Below are 18,519 nucleotides of genomic sequence, written 5' to 3'. Positions count from 1 at the left end.
GTTGCTAAATAGGCGGATACTGTCCTATAGTCCTGTTGACATAGTTCATTTGCTCAGCAACTTCTTCAGGTGGTATATGGGGAGCCTTAGCCCTGCCTATGTCCAATTCATCACCCATTTTGAGTTCCTGGTGTCCAGATTAATTTTAATTAGATATTACTGTATATGTCTTCATCTTTCTGAATGTTTGCTAAAATTACAATTAAGTATTAGGACTGCTATCAGCAACTAAACGCTCATGTATGATTTGATCAAATTTTTTTTTTGCTTCTATTAACCTTAATTTCTTGTTTTTATTTTTTGAAAGCCTTTTACATTTCATTTTCTGTTTTAACGTTACGCATTCAGATCTTGACAGCATTTGGTAAGCATATGTGCCATTCATTGCCATCATTTGGATTTTTACATGGTCTCTGCTTTTCTTTGATGTGCACACGCTGACAGCTCTAATATTTACAGTCAAAAAGTAGACTCTGTTTTAAAATGAGTCCATTTCTCTGCAAATTCTTATTTCAGAGCTTTAGTTTTATATTGTAGGAAAAGCCCGTATCTTTAAAAACGTGAGTCCTCCAGTGATTTGCTTTGATGAATATTATTGTTTGTAGAACAGGGTTTTTTTTGTTTGTTTTCTGCCTTTATCATACTGGTGTTTTCCCTGTTTGATGCTGCATGGAGTAATGGAAATAAATTCTACCAACCACAAATGTAGTGCATCTAACCAAGAAAATTTACGGTCACAGTAAAAGCCAGCCTTTTGGCCTGGTCTTTTGGCCAGATATTTCCCTAAGTAAGTCATAGATAAATCTTTAGCAGTTACACAAGATTAAACTTGGTTTTTTGGTTTTTTTAAGCAGGCTTGTGTATTCCTGGTACATGTAATTGTTCAATGTTTTTCAGGTCTATGGCAACTGGACTTTTGGAACCATTGTTTTTACAGTCTTAGTTTTCACTGTAACTCTGAAGGTTAGATTTTTATTTATTCAAAATATTTAGCACCCTGTTGTAATAGTTTCTGGTCTTAATCTTTATTTTTATTGCAGGCTGTTATCCAAGTCTGAATACTTACTAAGATATGTATGATATTAGAGATTTGGGCATTTGTATACCATTTGTTATTTATTGTTTACTGTATATTGTCTATCCTCTTTAAAGTTATATGTATGTTTAAGAATGCCAGGCCTTTAAGGAATTTGGATACTTAAGACAGTTGAATAGGTGTCCATGAGCAAAATATGTATGCAAAAGAGCTTGGTAATGATGAAATTTTATATAATGTATTCATCACTGAAATTTACCCATATTGGTAATAAAATGCGTAAAAATATACAGCAGATAATATACAAGAAGGGGAGATTGGGCAGAATCACTGGCAGCCATATAATAATGGCTCTGACGCCATGATGAATGCTACCCTTCATTTTCCTGAGTTGGGACTCTTCTTACAGTTGGAAACATAATCAAATTTTTTTGATCATTCCAGTAATAAACACCTCACATGGGGTCCAAACACCTCACATGGGGTCCAAGAATGAGTACGTTCAAATGAATTACCGTATGCCTTGTCTAGGTCAGAACTCCAATTCAGAAGTATAATTGACAGTAGACTTCTAATCATTTCCCCTCTAAATTTTTATTTCTGGGTAATTTCTTATACCTAAAAGAACTAGCATATGTTTGCATCTACTATTTCAATAATATTTTAGGACTACAAAAAAACGTTACCACTTTCCTCACTTTAGCTGCTCACTAGCAAGATGTCGTCGGGCAAGAGGCTTCATTTCTCAGAACCTCCATTTCCTCTTCTATAAAATGGAGATAAAAGTAGCACCCACCTCTCTTAGGTTCTTCTGTGAGAAGTCAATGGTGATACATTTAAAGTACTTAGAATGGAGTCCAGCATATAGAATGTGCTCAGTACAGTAAGTGCTAGTTGTTTATTATTATGTTTCAAAGGATCATGTTATGAAATGGAAGTCTCCCCCCATTTTTCCCCCTGGCCTTGTGTGTGGCCCCAGGGCTTCCAAGTGTCCTTCATAAAGTTGGCCTCACGTGTCCCTCAAAAGACATCCACTCCCTCTTCTTTGGATGGGTGTTACTGTGACCTTTTCGCTAGCAGCCCAGAGGGTGAAAACCCGATACTGGGCTACATTAACAATGTTATCAACATCCTGTTTGTGAGTGAGAAACTGTAATGGAAAGATGAGGACCATGTGTCACAGCAAGTAACAAAACTGAGATACCACCTCCTCTTCAGTCATTAAATGCCCTGGATATTATTAGTCCTTGTGGCCCAGAAATTTGAAAACAAGCAAAACAGACCATACTTTTTGTGTTTAGATTGCATTTGAAAATCCCAGGTTCCACAATCTGAAGAAACAATCAGCCCTGGCAGGAACATGAAGGTATTAATATCTAAGGCAACTGAAAATGTTATTAATGTAATTGAGTAGGTAAGGGTTTTGCAGTTGAAAGGCATACTGCATAGTCAGACCCATGATCTGTTGCTACATAATGCAGGTGTATAGAGCTAGTTTCCTTGGCATTTTGTAACCCCCATCTGTTGTGTTAGAAATACCATGACTCGTTTGTATAGTTTGTATATCCTTCCTAGCTAGCCAGGTCTTCCTTCTCCTACTGCCTTTCATTATACCTGCCTCCACCAGTTAGGCCTTCTTCTGCCATCATCTCCCTGGCTGCCACTACCTGCGGCCTTGGGCCTTCAGACTCCTGGATGTTACCATTACCTCATTCTTTGCCCTTCCTTCAGTAGTGAGACATCTGTAGCCCCATACCTTCTGGCTGCTTGCTTAACCCCATCTCCACACCTATACTCTAGAGCGTAGAGGCCTTGGGGCAGAGTTCAGCTCTTTCATAACCTAGCTCTTTGAAAAGCCTGGACTCTGTTCTACCTTTAGTTCCATTCTTTTCTTGAAGCCTGGCCCAAGCTACGTCCTCCCATAGGTATCATATTGTATACAACTTATCAGATACTGTAGTGTATTATTGCAGGTGCAATTTGTACCCATCATGAAATCTCTTGTGTTCTATCTTTTCAGCTTGCCTTGGATACTCGCTTCTGGACCTGGATAAATCATTTTGTGATTTGGGGTTCTTTAGCCTTTTATGTATTTTTCTCATTCTTCTGGGGAGGAATTATTTGGTAAGCAGCTGTATGTGTGTGAGTTTTACGTAAATAACAAAATAGGTATATGTGTATATATACGTCGTATATGCAAGCGTTAATTATATGCTTTTAAAGTTTTGATCGTGATGGCTGGTTTTCCGTATAAATGGACTGGAAGTTACTTCTAGCCAACAACACTGCTAATTTCAAGTAAGAAATCAAATACAAGTAAATACACTGCACCGGTTACTCAAAAAACCTCTCTTCTGGTAGCCCCTATCAAATCTTTCAACATGAAAGTGTGTAAACATCTCTCTGTGAAGTGAAACTGTAATTTCTAGCATGATCTCCCATGTGATTTCTGGTGGAAATATTCATCCTGTAAAGTTTCTACACAATGTAGTGGCTGATAGATGTGCTCATGGTATAGAATATATACCACTTAATATTCAGAGACTTATATCTTGAAATCACCTCATTGTTTTGTGGGTAGTGGCAGAATCTACAGCTTGGCCTTAAAGTTCATTCAGTTCATTTTGGTTTAATACTTGTATATTCAGACTCTGTTTTGAGCAAGGTACTCTGGCATACAGAGACGAATAGACCGTACCCCTGCCTCAAAGAGATTAGAGTCCATTGAGGGACACATAGCTGTGATTGGGAGACTTATAAGGAATGAAAATAAGTCAAATTTTCCTCTCCTTTCCTTACTCCCAGAGCCCTGTACAGTTGACCTTTGAACAACATGGGGGTTAGGAACGCTGACCCTGTTGCAGTCGAAAATCCACGTACGGTCTTTTGACTCGCAACAACTTAAACCTACAGTCAGTCATCCCTTGGTATCCGCTGGGGATTGGTTCCAGGACCCCTGCAGATACCAAAATCCGCAGGTGCTCAAATCGTTGATATGAAATAGCATAAAACAATGCATACAGTTGGCCCTCTGCACTCAGAGATTTCCAACCACAGATCAAAAATAATGTTTTCCATCTGCGGTTAGTTGACTCCATGTATTCGAAACTGAGGAAACGGAGGGCCAACTGTACATTTACCTGTGTTGTTCAAGGGTCAACTGTATTTTCTTTTTAAATATCATACTTGTTTTCATGAATCAATGGCTTCCCCTGACGAGGATGCCAGCAGCAGAGAGCATGATTAGACTAAGCCATAAGGTGAGATTCTAGGAGTATATATTTTTACTCATTTGAGCAAAATCATACATACAAAACATTCCACGTTATCGCAGAGATGTGATGACCCTGTATGTGTCCCTTGAGACTTAATTAGAAGAAACTGGACTTTTTTGAAAAGCTTTTTTCAATAAAAACCTTAAAAGAAAAAAAACATATGAAAAACCTAATCACTTCAGGAAGTACCGCTCCAAAAAGTGTAATTACAGCCTTTATTTGGCACCTATATAGGTAATTATTAAAGCAGTGAGGCTAAAGGAAGTCTGTTTTCTTTAATAATATACAAATGAATCAACGTTGATTAACCAACTGAAATATGCAATTGTAGGTCTGCCACAGTACATTATTTCTGTCTATGAATCTGTCTAATAAGCATCTGAACTAATTATGCAAGTTTTCCACAAGAGTAAAATGTGTCTAGCAAACTAAACAAGTTTCTGACTCTTACCATAGACTGTTCTTTATTGATTGAAGTAAATCCTTTAAGTGACTAAGACTTCATCATACCTGTTTTGATTCATTAGAGATACTTAACTGAAAATGAAATATTAATCTTTTATTTTGTTGCGTGTAGTGCTCCCTTTTAGTAGACCTGTCTGAGTTGAGCTACTACATGAATATCAAATTTATATTATAAAGCAACCGGCAAGATGTGACTAGAATCTGTGAAACTGCATCTGAATGCTGGTTGCAGCTCATATCTCTAGAAATGTCCAACCTTGAGGCATTGTAACACACTCCTCTTTGGAAGTGGGCAGTGAGAATGAACCCCAAACCCAACCCGGAATACCGTCTGTTTTTTACTGCTCCCCTGCAAACCTCCACAGATGTCACCGAGGTAAAAAAAAAAAAAATCTAGCGATATTAATCACAGAGTATTGTGTGTACTGTGCAAAGAAATATCCTGTGACCAGCTGTCAGTTGCCTGCTGGACCCTTATTATGGTTCAGTTAACTGCCTAGAAAATTAGGGTGCTCTTCAAAACTAGAGTGCAGGTAGAGTGCTGCAGAAATCTTTTCTGTATGGTAGGGACCCAAGAAATCCTGTTTAGCCCAGACCTCATAAGTTTCTCCACGTTACCGTCCTCATTTGTTGCCACATGTTTGATTTTTATTATGTTACCTGAGAGTGCACAAACATCCATTTTTAAATGAGAAACCCGTTTATCTTGAGTGAGCACTATGCATGATCTACTAAATGGGACCAACCAGTTACCTACCTAGGGCTCCTAATCCAAGGATAGTCTGATGTGCATCCTGACCTTGAGCAGCTGCTCTGTGGTTCAGCTCAGGCAGGGGAAGGGAACCTGGGTATGCTTCTCCATAGCCACCTAACAGTTCAGTAGATGACTTGGAAGGAAATGCAATATCAGAATGAGGGGTCCTCCTGGATTTCTGGACTCCAAGGCTTAATATCCTGTTAGCAATATTCTGCTGTCTGTCAGCCTATTTTGTACACACTGATACTCAATATATCAGGCCGGGGGTGCCAAAAAAATGTGTACAAGTAGACACTTTGGTCACTGTTGCTCAAGCAGTAGTTCGCCGTAATCAGAAGTCTCTGGACGCTGATGGTAACCACTTTGAGCACCTCTTGTCATTGCAGAAGTCACACGTGACTTGTATTCATCTTTTGTTATCAGTATATATTGAATATTACAATTTTAATACAGTTTTTCTTTCTTAAAATGTGTACACATTTTTTTGGCACTCTCTGTGGGTGAGAATGATAGATTCCTCCCATTTGAGAGAGATAAGCTCTACAGTCCTTTTTGTATTTGCATAGGGGTGCTTGGGGAGTGTTATAAAAATGTCCTTTAAATTTTGAATATAGAGCACAAATCCTCTCTCATAGTAATAAAACAGCCAAGGAAATAAAATGCTAGTTAGCATAAAATTTAACCATCATTTTTCTTGAATATCTTTGAAGCTCCAGAATTTTCTAACACAAACAAATACTCTCCAGTTGGCAGCTTTAAGGTTGATTGCTTGTTTGTTTCTAAGTCAAAGACATTTTATTATCTTTTTTCTTTTTTGATTATCATTTCATTTCTTTCCAAACATTTGGTAAATGAAATCTGTTTACTACTTTTAGGAAAAAAAATTTTAATTAATTTTATTAATGTGAGTAAGGAAAATTTCTTCTAAATACAAAAGACAGTTTCAATTACACTTCTGTTTCATATGACAGGAACTGATTTGTTTTTCCATTTGTATTTTCTTTCTACGCTAGGCCTTTTCTCAAACAGCAGAGAATGTATTTCGTATTTGCTCAGATGCTGTCTTCTGTATCCACATGGTTGGCCATCATCCTTCTAATATTTATCAGCCTTTTCCCTGAGATTCTCCTGATACTATTAAAGAATGTGAAACGAAGAAGTGCCAGGGTAAGAACTAAGTTTATATTGCAACCTGATTTTTGGAAGGGGCTTCAATATCTGCCGTGAACTAAAAACCTTCTTGAGAGAATTGCATTAGTTACAGCATGTTAAACCCCTCCTTACAGGTTCATCACTTAATTTCCTCTTCTGCATAAAAAGTATAGTAAAAACTTCGTTATCCAATGCAGGTGGTAAGTAGATTCCTTAATAGTGTTCTATGTGACCTTTAGCAGTCCATATGGAGTATCTCATATGCTCCATATGGAATTTTAAATGGAAAAAATGGTGTTTTTCTTTAGCCTAGAATTTTCACACCAGGAATTTATACTCCACACCAACATTCCAGCTTTAACCTTAGACATTTCTCTATGGGTTGTTTGCATATTTTTTTTCAGTTGGTAATCCCAATTTTCCTCTTTCAAACCTTTCCCCTTCCTTTAATTATAGTGCTGCTTAATCTCTGTGTTGCTTCTAGCCCTGTCTGTCCAGCAGTATCATTGAACCAAAGAAAATTATCTGGATGTGGTTTCTGCATCCTTACCCTCCTGAACACACTTGTAAAAATTCAGAATTGTTTTATAAGTGTGTTTTTATTTTTGCTGCTTAAATTATAAATTTCTTGCTGGAACGAGAAGTTATTACCCTCTGTCAGCCTAATTGCTTGGCCCTGCATTGTCTGACATCTTTTGAACATTTCTTAAAAAGCCTTTAAATTGAAAGGGGTAGATTAGCCTGGGGGGAAAAAAATCTTCCCGCAAATTTTGACCAACAGGTTAATTATGTCATATTCTTCCTGCCAACACTAGCTCATTTTGCCAAAGAAAGCCCTGTTTCTGTCATCTTGACACCAAGTAGATCTTGTAACCCCTGTAAGGCAATATTTTCAGGAAATAATGTAGGCTATATCTACCTGATCTGTTTGATCAAATTTGCCCACCAGTTTAGGCACAAAATTGGTTTATCTGATTTTGGAGAGACCTATTGAATTGATAGAATCCAGTGGATGTCATCATGCAGACATAGGGAACTAAAATGATTATAGTGGGAATATCTTCAGTAGTTAGATGTATGAAGAGTGGCTTCATTGATACAAGTCAGTATCAGCCCCAATCAAAAGCAATAGATTGTCAGTGGCGTAAGCTGCATTGATACTTGGCATCCAAGGTCAGTCAGTGTACAGTTAGGTGGTCAGAACTGGCCTTAACTGCCTGCTTCTGAATGCCTTATGGCTAGAACTGCACCCAATAATGTTAACCTAGCTAAGACTGCCTTAGTCTACTCTTTAATCCTCCCAGTAGATCCACAACTAACTCCCTCTACCCTGGTGTTTAGTCTTAGGATGGTAAGGTGACATTCTCTTGCCTGATTATACTTTAGTATCAGTTAAACAGGGGTGGAACAGATCAGTAAAACCGGTTCCTCCCAGAAGGGCTCAAGTGGCAATTTGCATGAAGCAAAATAAAAATAAAAATCACAGTAAGAAGTGGTATGGTGCCTTGTTATAAAAGAATTTGTCTGGGAAGGATCTCTGAGATGCTCTTCCATTGTCCCTATTTGGGAGTACACTTTGGGGTGCTCCTAAATGTTTTTCTTAGTTGGAGTAATGGAGCTCATACTAAGTAATGGTTCACACCCAGCTTCATGTTCTCAAGATGATATGATACAAAAATCTCAGAAATCAAAACCTTCAGACATACTATCTTATCCTCTTCTTTAGGCCCTTTATTTTTTTTTTAAATTAGATACTGGCTGGTAGTGACTTTTACATGAATCAAATGGCCAGTAAATATTTTAAATGTTTTTATCTAAATTAAATGGAGGGATGCCACGAAGCAGTCATAGATAAAGATTTAGAACATTTTCTTTCCCTGCAAACAGCAGATTCCTAACCTCTGTTGAAAGCATAGAGTTCTGAGCCTGCAGTCCTTTTTACATAGTAGCCATAGAATGTTGCCAGGGATTCAGCATGAAATTTGTTTGCCATGGGTTGTGTACATGATAGGAGCAATTCTAGTAGCTTGGCATGCTGATGTGCTAGAACAACCAGGGGAATTTCCATCATCACCTTCATTCATTCAATCATTCATTCATTTATTCCTGCCCACAATGAACCAATGAATATGCTGAACCGCCTAATGATGAACATCTCTCTTTATATCCAGTGTCTGAAAGGCTGAATGGTTTTTCAGACTCCATGGGATTTTGAGAGTTGCAGATGAGACAAAACATTGTGGCCACTCAGCAGTGCTGCCACTTTTTTTTTCCTTGTGAGGAAATGCAAGAGCAAAGTAGTACCTATGAATGCATAAAGGCCACCTAAAACATGGCAGCCACGGCTATTCTGATAAGTCACGTCTGTTTACATAAGGCCCTATGTGGCTATATCAGAGAGGTGGAGTCCACTTCTAAGATAAAGGAGAAGGAATATCTTAATGAACAACAGTCTGACATCCGGGTGACTTCCTGCTTTGTTCAGTATCCCTCGTTAAGGCATTGGCCTCGTTTTAAAGAGAGGCAAAAGATTATTTTACACTGGGTTGACCTCATACCTGACCAGGTTGAGAGGGATAAAGGTATGGGATAAAAGGTATATTCCTACCTAAAAGTAGAAGATCCCTTGACTTCCACCAGTAAGTATCTTGTATATTTGATATACACTGCATTTGAAAAAGAAGCTAAACAATTTACATTTCACAATTACAGAAGCAGCCTTCTGGTGAATTCCATTCAATTCAACACATTCCCTGAGGGTCCACTGTAAGTTCTTAGGTTGGTGCAAAAGGAATTGCAGTTTAAAAGGTTAAAATCAATTGCAAAAACCGCAATTCCTTTTGCACCAATGTAGTAGCTACTATACTAGGTGTTGGTAATTCAGGGAAGAATCGGATGGGGCCCCAGCTCACAAGGAGTCTTCACTCTAGTTAGGTTACATAGGGGGATTCAGAGGGAACACTTTTGTTAGCAGGTATAAATCAGAATAGTAGACTCAGTGATACGGCTCGTAGGTATTTCAAGGTCCCAGTCGCTACTTCCTGAAGCCTCCAGGAAAAAGGCTGGTATGGCGGCCTCCATCACAGCTGAGTTCGGTAGCATTATAAAGGATTCTGCGATCTTCAAAAATAGGTTCCCTCAGTCATTTAACTCAAGGATGTTAATGCTATGTATTCCTTAGCTATATTTTCAGCAGTGTGCTTCATTGTTTAGCTAAAATCTCATCATAAAGGATCATGGGGCTTTTCTGTAGGTTATAAATTGACAAAGCCGCACCACCATACTGCTAACCGAATATAATGAAACTGCCACTGAGCCCTGAACAGTGGAGTAGCAGGATAACACTTCACAGGAAATTTCAAGTTTAGGATTTTTGGTATTTCAAAAAGTTGTGTTCTCTAAGCACAGTTATTTGGCTATCTCTCAATGAGTGAAATGTACCTGGACTTTCTGGCTAAGTGATATAAATACCACTTCCCATTTCTGGTGGAAGAATGTTCCCCATATCTTTAATGTAAGTTTTCCCATGTAAACCACCGCAATCAAAAGGAAGGTTTGACTTTGCCTGCTAGACATGGAAACACTATAATCTAAAGGGAATGGACCCAGCAACATGGCGATGCCTAGCATGGGATGTCTGCACAAACAAGGAGAAATATGCCATTAGATAGGAAGCTCATTCAGAGTGGAAGACAGGAAAAGGAAGAATGTCAGCTGTCTGAGCAAACTTCCCAGAGAAAGCACTGGAAATTTTGGAAAATACAGTTTATCCTTATAATAACAATGGTGACAATTATAATTACTATTGCAATGCTGACAGTGTCATATGACAACCATGGGTTCTGAGGATAATAGCCCTGTGAACTGGGTTAGACCAAAATAAAGTTGAATCTTAACGTTGTGGCTGTTGAGATGGACCTTTATGCATTGGCCTCTTTGACCGACTGCCAATGGAGCCAGTGTCAAAGCTCTATAGATGACTGCAAAGGAATGTGGAAATTTCATACTGTTTTAGCTCATTATCTCCGTCCTTCTTACCTGTCTCCCCCACCAGTTGCTAGCTGTATCAATTTTTGATAGCTTTTTAGATGCTTTTTCCATGCTCTCTACTGCCTTCTGTACTTGCATATTTCCTTTTTTTTTCCTTTATAAAGTAACCTAATCTATAAGCCCCTAAAATTTATGTTTCACAGAAATACTTTTATCTCTGACGGTTGGGTACAAGGTTTTGAGCACACCAAAATGTGCTTATACAATCTTAACTGTATTAAACACGGGGTGCGGGACTTGCTATCATGTTAATCTTGTAAAGTTCTGGCCCACAAAATAGAAGACAGAGCAATTATAAATAATTTTTTCAGAAACTAAATATTTATTTAGCTTTATACATTTGTAATTTGCATGTCACCAATTTGCAGGTAAAATATTTTATAAAATTTTAACATACTTATGTTAAAATATATGAATAAATCAAAGTATTTGCCTTTAAAAGTTTAACTGTTTATTCGACTCTGCTGGACATAAATGTTACTTTAACTGGTTTCTCTTCTTAAGCCTGTTTTCATTAGTCACTAAGTAGCAGATATGGGTAATTACCAGAATTGTTAATCTCATCCCCATAGGTAACCACTCATCTTGTGGTTTGCTTGGGCACTGCAAGAACCAAGTCTGTAAATTAGCTTATAACTTCAGGCACAGAATAAGTAAGGGAAAAAATAACCTTTTAGGTTTTCTGATTGAACTTTAGGTTATCAATGCTTACTTTTTCTGGGTGTTTTAAAGGAAAAATTCATAGCTCTTTAGCCTACCCTTTTAAGGAGGTTTTTGTAGGAAAAGGAAACCCATCAAATTATGTTAGAATAAAGGACGTTAAGCATTGGCCTAGAGGTAAATGGGACTAAAGCGTGATTTCACCATATATTTTCCATTTGTGTTAGTTTTGATTAGGTTTTTAACCTGCAGCTGCCTAAGGGCTGTCAGTGTCCTTCATATTGTATCTGTGCTGTTGAACAGGGGAGATTACTCACTTCAAGATGGATTGGTGATGGAGCCTGGACATAGCTCTCTGACCCCATGGATTTTGAACAATGTAGCTGAGTGAATTAATGATTAGAGATAAGCCTATTTCAATGAGAAGCTTATTTTAAAATTATTCCAAAATAGTCAATTTTCCCATTAAGAAAATAATTTTAAAATGATATACAGAGAAATAGTAGTTTGCACATATAATAGACTGTTCCTAACTCTTAACTCTACTTTGACTTGTGAAAGTAACATCTTCAAAACTAACATGTCATTTCGACTTCAAATTCTCAAGGTTTCTTTTTAAATGTCTTACATTTCAGAGAGTATTTACCTTTTTTTTTTTTTTTTTCGGTTTCTGCATTTCTCTTTTTCCTACTGCAATTTTCCACCTTTTGTGCAATTGTGAACAAGGTAACGAAACGCCTCCCTTCCTCAGGAACATCTACTGTCTTCATGCTTTCTCAAACTTCCAGCAATCACAGTTTCTCTTGGAGTGAATAAGGTGATTTCCTTTCTTAATGTACCAACTTGCTTGCATTCTCATTTGCTTGACACCATTTTCTGATTCTTATGAAAAATTACTGCTCATGCCTCATTTTTGTTATCTTCCATTGATACTTAAGAGTATTTTGTCATTTTCCTTTAATCATTTGTTCACCTTCTCAAACTGTCACACTGAAGAGGAAGTGATTTACAAAAAGTTGAACAGTAAGTCTCTGGTCCCATTGATTCCTAGTGTGCAGTAGAAGCCACGGCGGGTTAGAACTAATCTGTTCACCAAGACAGGAATGTTTTGCACAAATTTCTCTGTGTTCGATACACTGACAGCACTGGCACAACTCTCAGAGGTGTTCACCAAAAGGAGGGTAAGGTTTACTAATCAGACCATACTGACTCATCCACCACATAATCTACCAGTGTCATTTCAAAAACCCTAGTTTGCCACATACTACTACTGTCTGTATATTTCTACCATGAAAACAGTTCAGTTCCAGTTGGAGACTTTCTTAGGTCTTGAAATGTATTCATTTAAATGTTATGCATTTGCTATCGTGTAATCCTTTGTTCTTTGGCCACAAGAGTAGTATATAGGAAATGATTTTTTTCTTCTATATTTTTATCACCAGGTAGGTTAACCAATCTTCAAATTCTTTAAGTATCTTTACCTCACTATTACAGAGAAATCTGAGCTGTAAAAAGGCATCTGACTCATTATCCACCAGACCTTCAGTCAGACCTCTTCTTTTACGAACATTCTCAGACGAATCTAATATATTGTAACAGGTACCTAGCGTTAAGCGGGCTGGCTTTAAAGAAACGGATTAACAGCATTATAAAGAAAAAAAATGAAAATACCACTCTCTAAATTTTCTCTGCTGTTGGTGTGGTGAACTTTACACTCTTCTTCGCAAAAGTATAAAGATGCATTACTTGGAATATGGGGAAATACACATTTTAAATTTGCTAAGCCCCCAAAATTTTAGGCATTTTCCAGAGCTAAAGGGTGTAACACAATGTATCTAATTTGTAAAGAGCAAGTAGTGACGGCAGTGCCGTCATGTGAAAATGCTCCTTAATACTGATCAGGAAATACAATTCAGATTTTAAAACGTGATTTGGAAAATTGAAAGCAAATATTCCAAAATTGCATCTGTATAATATCAAGTCAGTTTAGCATTGCATGTTCTTTTGGGAATTATGTGAAAATAATTCAGTGTGTTTGTATCTCCATGTGCTGTGTCTTGTGTGTTTGAAGGTATATACTTAATGTCCTTGTAAATGTGTGATCCCCAAAAATGTATTAATGATCCAGTCTACTGTAATCACTTTTTAATGTCAAGTTTTATTCAAGCTAAATGTTTCGACTTTCAGAGGTAAAATCTTTCCTAGCCATTCAGGGGGATGTTAGGCTAATGATATACACTGCTTCATAATTAATTTTTCCAGAAATGAGTAAATTCATTTTCTTCCATATTCTGTCATTTACCCCCAAAAATATTTGGGAGGCATTGATATGCTGGGGGAGGACTCTTGAACTTAGAATGACTCCTCCATGTGTTTTCTGTTTCCCACTGCAGTGGCCTCTGTCACCTCAGACCTTCATAGGTCTTTTCTCCATCCATGGGAATTTAGAGTCATTCATGAATGAGTGTTCCAAGCTTTTCTGCTTGGAAACAATTCGAACCAGCTTAGGGCTGGGCTGTCTTTCATGCACACGTAAAAATTAATGATTGTTGTGAAAGAAATTGCAGGTCCGTTCACTTGGAAACTAACAACTGTGGCCACCTGATAGGCCCACTTTTTCGTCAGCTATCAGCTTACCCACCCTCCGGCAAAGAATACATACCGAACTAATGGATTGATTCTGTTGGTTCGTCCATCTCCTGCAGTTCATCGCAGTCGGCATCTGCAGTGTTCTTTTGGAAGCCAACTCATTTTGGCCTCACTCAGCATCTTCCCCACCCCCCGCCCCCATTTGGAGCAACTCATCTGCTTATATTTTCCCTCGGTAATGAGTCTGCTTCCCGGTAGCCTTCAAAGTCTTTGACCCTTTTGTTCCAGATAGCCTTGTCTTCGGCTGTGTGGTGCTATACTGTTTCCAGTTAATCTTGTATCCCCCTGGATTGCTTTCTTCACTTTGTCTGTGGTTTGGGGTGCTAGGCTGGGTAGCAGACACTGCTGCTGCTTTTGGCCTCTCCAGGGCCTTAACTCCTATGATACCTAACAGAACAGAGGAAGTTGTATTTTTTTTAACAGTTATTTTATTTCAAATGTAGTTATTTCTTCCAGGAATGTATTTTCATGTGGCAGTATTTCTCCTCCAAGGAAAATATTTGGCAGTTAGTTTAGCCCCACTGAGTTTGTCCCTTGGTGTTGATAAGGGAACGGCATGACACATTTTAGAAGTTCACGATGTGAATGGCAGTCTTATTTTGATTAGAGTCACCATGACCCTGCTATCTGAAAAACTAATAGGAGACTATGGAACGTAAAAAGGAATGGAAGGCACTCGAGAGGACTTCTAGTCCAACCATGGAAAGGAAGGTGCACGAAAATGGGAAGGAAATAAACACCCTTTGAAAGCCTTCCAACATTCAGATTTTAAAAGGTTGGATTTTAAAATGGAGAATCGGAGTGAGGCTCCCGCCCTTGACATAGGACTTGTACTTTTCAACATGCCTGATCGCCACTCAGGGATCAGTTGTCCTGATGTGCCCCATCCCGATCGTAGCATCTGATAATGTTTAGAGGACAGAAAAGAATGTACAGGTTTCTTAGGGAAATTTCTGTGGGTTTTTTTCCAAAAAGACAATGAAGAAGAAAAACCGAAGAGTCGGTTGACTTGTAGACACATAATGTATGATCTACCAAAAAGAATATTAACTTCAATATTATAGGGAGGAAACCTGTTTCTTTCAGTTAAGGAAAAATACCTTCACAGCAGTCTTTCCAAACTGATTACATCTTCGGACTTTGTCAAAATTAACACATCCAGAAAAACAGTCATTGATTGATTTCATTCAGCGTGTCCTGAGCATTCGCTGTGTGCTGGCGATAGAAAGATAAAGAAAATGTCCCCGTTTTCAAGGAGCTCACAGACTAAAGGAAGGGGTCTTGGTGAGGTACGCCTCTGCTGTGGTGGATGGTCCTCGTGGTTACAACTATTAGGAGAACCCTGGAGCAATCCAAAAGCAAAAAGCAAGTCTGAATCTATTCAGCTGACAAATTACAAAAGGGTTAAAAACTGGTTCTTGTGTCACTTTCTTCTTCCCTGCATGTGAATAAAACTTGGCACTTGGTTAAGATGGTTGCTTTACTCTCATAACAAAACTTACTACTTGATTGACTTACTACTTGATTGATTTTTGAAAATGCTAAACAGATGGTTTCACATGATTATTATTAAGGTAAACCTTTTAACTCTGTACACTTTAAATTTTTCAGAGTCCGAACTTTGAACTGCCTACATTGTTGTCCTACAAGCATGTTGACAGTGGTTACAGCTAAAAAAGAAAACATGAAGAAACAACTACAAAAAGCTATCATCTCAGGATACTCAATATGCAACCAACTAAACCACTCTTCTGTCTAGTAGGGTTCAGAATAAATGTCCATTGACATACCAAATGACTCTCTTAAGCATTTACAGTTATTGTAAGTAGCCATTATGGCCAAAGCTCAAAGTTATGAGTTGTATGAAAGTTGAAAGCAAGAATATTTAGAATTTCTGGCTTTAGATAGAATAATAAAACTATCAAATGGGTGCTCTTTTAACCCATGAACTCTTTGAATGGATTTAAATACAATAGTATAAAATAGAAGTCATGCAATGGGAATGGATAGATTTTGCTAATATTTCTTTTTTTGCCTGGCGGAACAAATAGGCTATTTGGATCACATTTCTTGTTCCTGCTGAATGGTAATCTTAAATTATTTTTTCAAGCATATGAAAAGAATACTTGAAAGTACAAGAAGACTAAATTATATCAGTGCAACAGATAGAATAGTTAATCCTTCCTGTTCACCCACGTGCTAATTTTCCCTTGATAAAATATCCTTGCCAAAAAAATTCCTTGAGCACTTAATGTGGAAAGAATGTTAATTCAGGGTATTTTTGTGAGAATCCCGAAAAAAAAAAAATACTTTTTGTTCTTCTGAATTAATGGGTTTATGGCTACTAGATTTGAAAATGAAACATTGGCAATCGCTTTAGTCGCCCCTCAAAGTAGTTTTACTGGGATCTGAGGTAAGGTGGGCAAAACCATAGCTACAAAGTAGTTTTACTGGGATCTGAGGTAAGGTGGGCAAAACCGTAGCTACATAAAAGTAAAGGTCATTCTGAACATCCATCTTTTATAATTTTTTGTAGAGAGGAATAGCTTATTTCAAAATGAATGGTTTTTATTTGAAAGAGAAGAGAAGAGGCTACATTGGTTCATATATGCAGCACATTTTTTTTTAACTTTCCAATTTGGAAGGAAGGATTCACCCGAGACGTTTCAGCCTGCAGAGCCGTGACTCTGAGCGTGAATGTTGTTTCTCAACAAACTTGGCTGCATGATGAGCTAACTCTAAACTATGAGAGTCACCTTCGTTAAGTCCTGATCTTACTGGGCCAGAAGGAGGTTTTAGCCTCCTAATGAGTTCACTTAAAACATAAAAATAAATGTGAAATGTCTTTATTACATGTTAAAATTTAACGCTTTTTTTTTATATATATATAAATGACTACATTTGATTTCTAGGTTGAAATGGTCTTTTAAAAGTGTTGTCATACCAGTTTCCATTTTTGGTTGTCTTTCTGGCATGCCTGTACTCTTAGTAGTGTTTATATTGTACCTTGATTTGGGAAAGTATTGGATTCAATCTATACCAGTGTATTTACATAGTCCATATGGCACATTTGATTCTTCCATATATATTTTGTGTGACTGTTAAGATGTAGTTTTTCTTAAATTCTAGAAAGGACATAATTTCAGTTATCAGAAACCATTCCATCATTCCTGACCCATTTTCATGATTCAATTTGTTTTCATTTATCAGTATTATTTTTGAATATTTTGTTAGGTTATTCACGCCTTACCTAAGAGTGCTGTGTTCTGGTAGCCCGTACCCGAGGCAGTCTGCTGAAAACAAAGTCTACATATTCTTTGCCTATTCCAAAGAGCTAAACAATCAGACCCAGGAAAGCTTTTAATGTTTTGTTGTTCTTGTTCATGTTCGTGTTTTTATACTTGTTGATGTATTGTTATTGTTGTTTTACATAAGAACTATGGGGACTGTGAATACAAATGAGAGAGCCGCAGTAGATAAAGAGCCTTGTTTAAGGCAAAACCATTGGAGATTTGACATAATCAGAATATCCATGGTAGTGGAAATACAAAATCCTTGCAGCCAGGAAGATGAGTAAGGGGGATTTAGAGTTATGTCTCAGCTACACATTACACTGCAGTTCAAAATCACTTGAAAGAGGTATTTTATAAATGAGCTTAAAAAATGGCTAGCCTGGGGTTAATAGGTGGAATAACTTGAAGTAAGCCATCCAGTATGCCTAGCACTGTAACCACCTTATTTTGTGGCAGAGAAAGGGGGAAATATAAGGATAGAGTTATATATCCATCATTTGAATAATTTTGAACTACAGAATGTCCTTGTCATTTTACAACTGTTGTCCATTGTTTGAGGATGTTACCTACTAAACTGAAAACATAAATTCCATACCTGTCACATTAACACCAGCAACAGTAAAAATAAGCCTAAATTTGCAAAATTCACAATAACTTACTGATAGAATTTTTTAATAACATGCAGTATACAAATGTGCAGATTTTATGCAAGTGTTGACAAAATCATTTTTCAGCTTGCAAAATGGGACTGCAGTATTGCATTTTTCACTAGAGCAATTTTTTACATCTACGTTGTTGCTTTCTATAATGAATGTGAATGCCATCTTTTATGAATGCAACTTGCCTTTTTCATCACAAAAATTTTTGTTTGATGTAATCAATAAACTTTGGTATGATATGATTGCTATTTTAGTCTCTTTTTTGGGGAAGGTCTCAGTTGGACGTAAAAACAATATGGAAGCAGTTTGGTGATGGGAAATAAGTTTCTAATTTCCTCTTTGCCTGTACAGATCACAGAAGATGGACAATTTCTGTATGCGTTCAACTGGCATTTTAGGACAGTACCTAATTTGGGGAGGTTATGGTATTTGCAGGAGTTCTGCATAAGACTGACATCTTGTTACTGCATCGATACAAGTCCAGCCAGATCAGCAAATACATATTGAAAGTCTACTCTGCCTT

At 37.5% G+C, this 18,519-nt stretch overlaps 1 protein-coding gene across 11 annotated transcripts in view; it reads left to right on the top strand.

The window, feature by feature from the left end:
- ATP11C (ATPase phospholipid transporting 11C (ATP11C blood group)) overlaps positions 1 to 18,235 on the top strand; it is a 165,885-nt gene extending 147,650 nt beyond the window's left edge. For 7 of the 11 annotated variants that reach the window (XM_019750470.2, XM_019750469.2, XM_019750468.2 and 4 more), the window contains 5 exons: positions 898 to 963; positions 3,057 to 3,160; positions 6,547 to 6,700; positions 12,890 to 12,994; positions 15,656 to 18,235. In XM_019750470.2, the coding sequence (XP_019606029.2) occupies positions 898 to 963; positions 3,057 to 3,160; positions 6,547 to 6,700; positions 12,890 to 12,991 (426 nt within the window). In that variant the 3' untranslated portion in view covers positions 12,992 to 12,994; positions 15,656 to 18,235. Of the gene's footprint in view, positions 1 to 897; positions 964 to 3,056; positions 3,161 to 6,546; positions 6,701 to 6,819; positions 6,886 to 12,146; positions 12,213 to 12,889; positions 12,995 to 15,655 lie in introns of all 11 variants that reach the window. The other 4 variants (XR_012493555.1, XM_074324316.1, XM_074324314.1 and 1 more) reach the window with 4 other exon arrangements.
- The last annotated feature ends 284 nt before the right edge of the window (positions 18,236 to 18,519 follow it).

Source organism: Rhinolophus sinicus, chromosome X (assembly GCF_036562045.2).
Source record: "Rhinolophus sinicus isolate RSC01 chromosome X, ASM3656204v1, whole genome shotgun sequence".
Classification (NCBI taxonomy): domain Eukaryota; kingdom Metazoa; phylum Chordata; class Mammalia; order Chiroptera; family Rhinolophidae; genus Rhinolophus; species Rhinolophus sinicus.
Note: the sequence above shows the minus strand (reverse complement) of the source record. Positions and strands in the feature narration are given on the sequence as shown.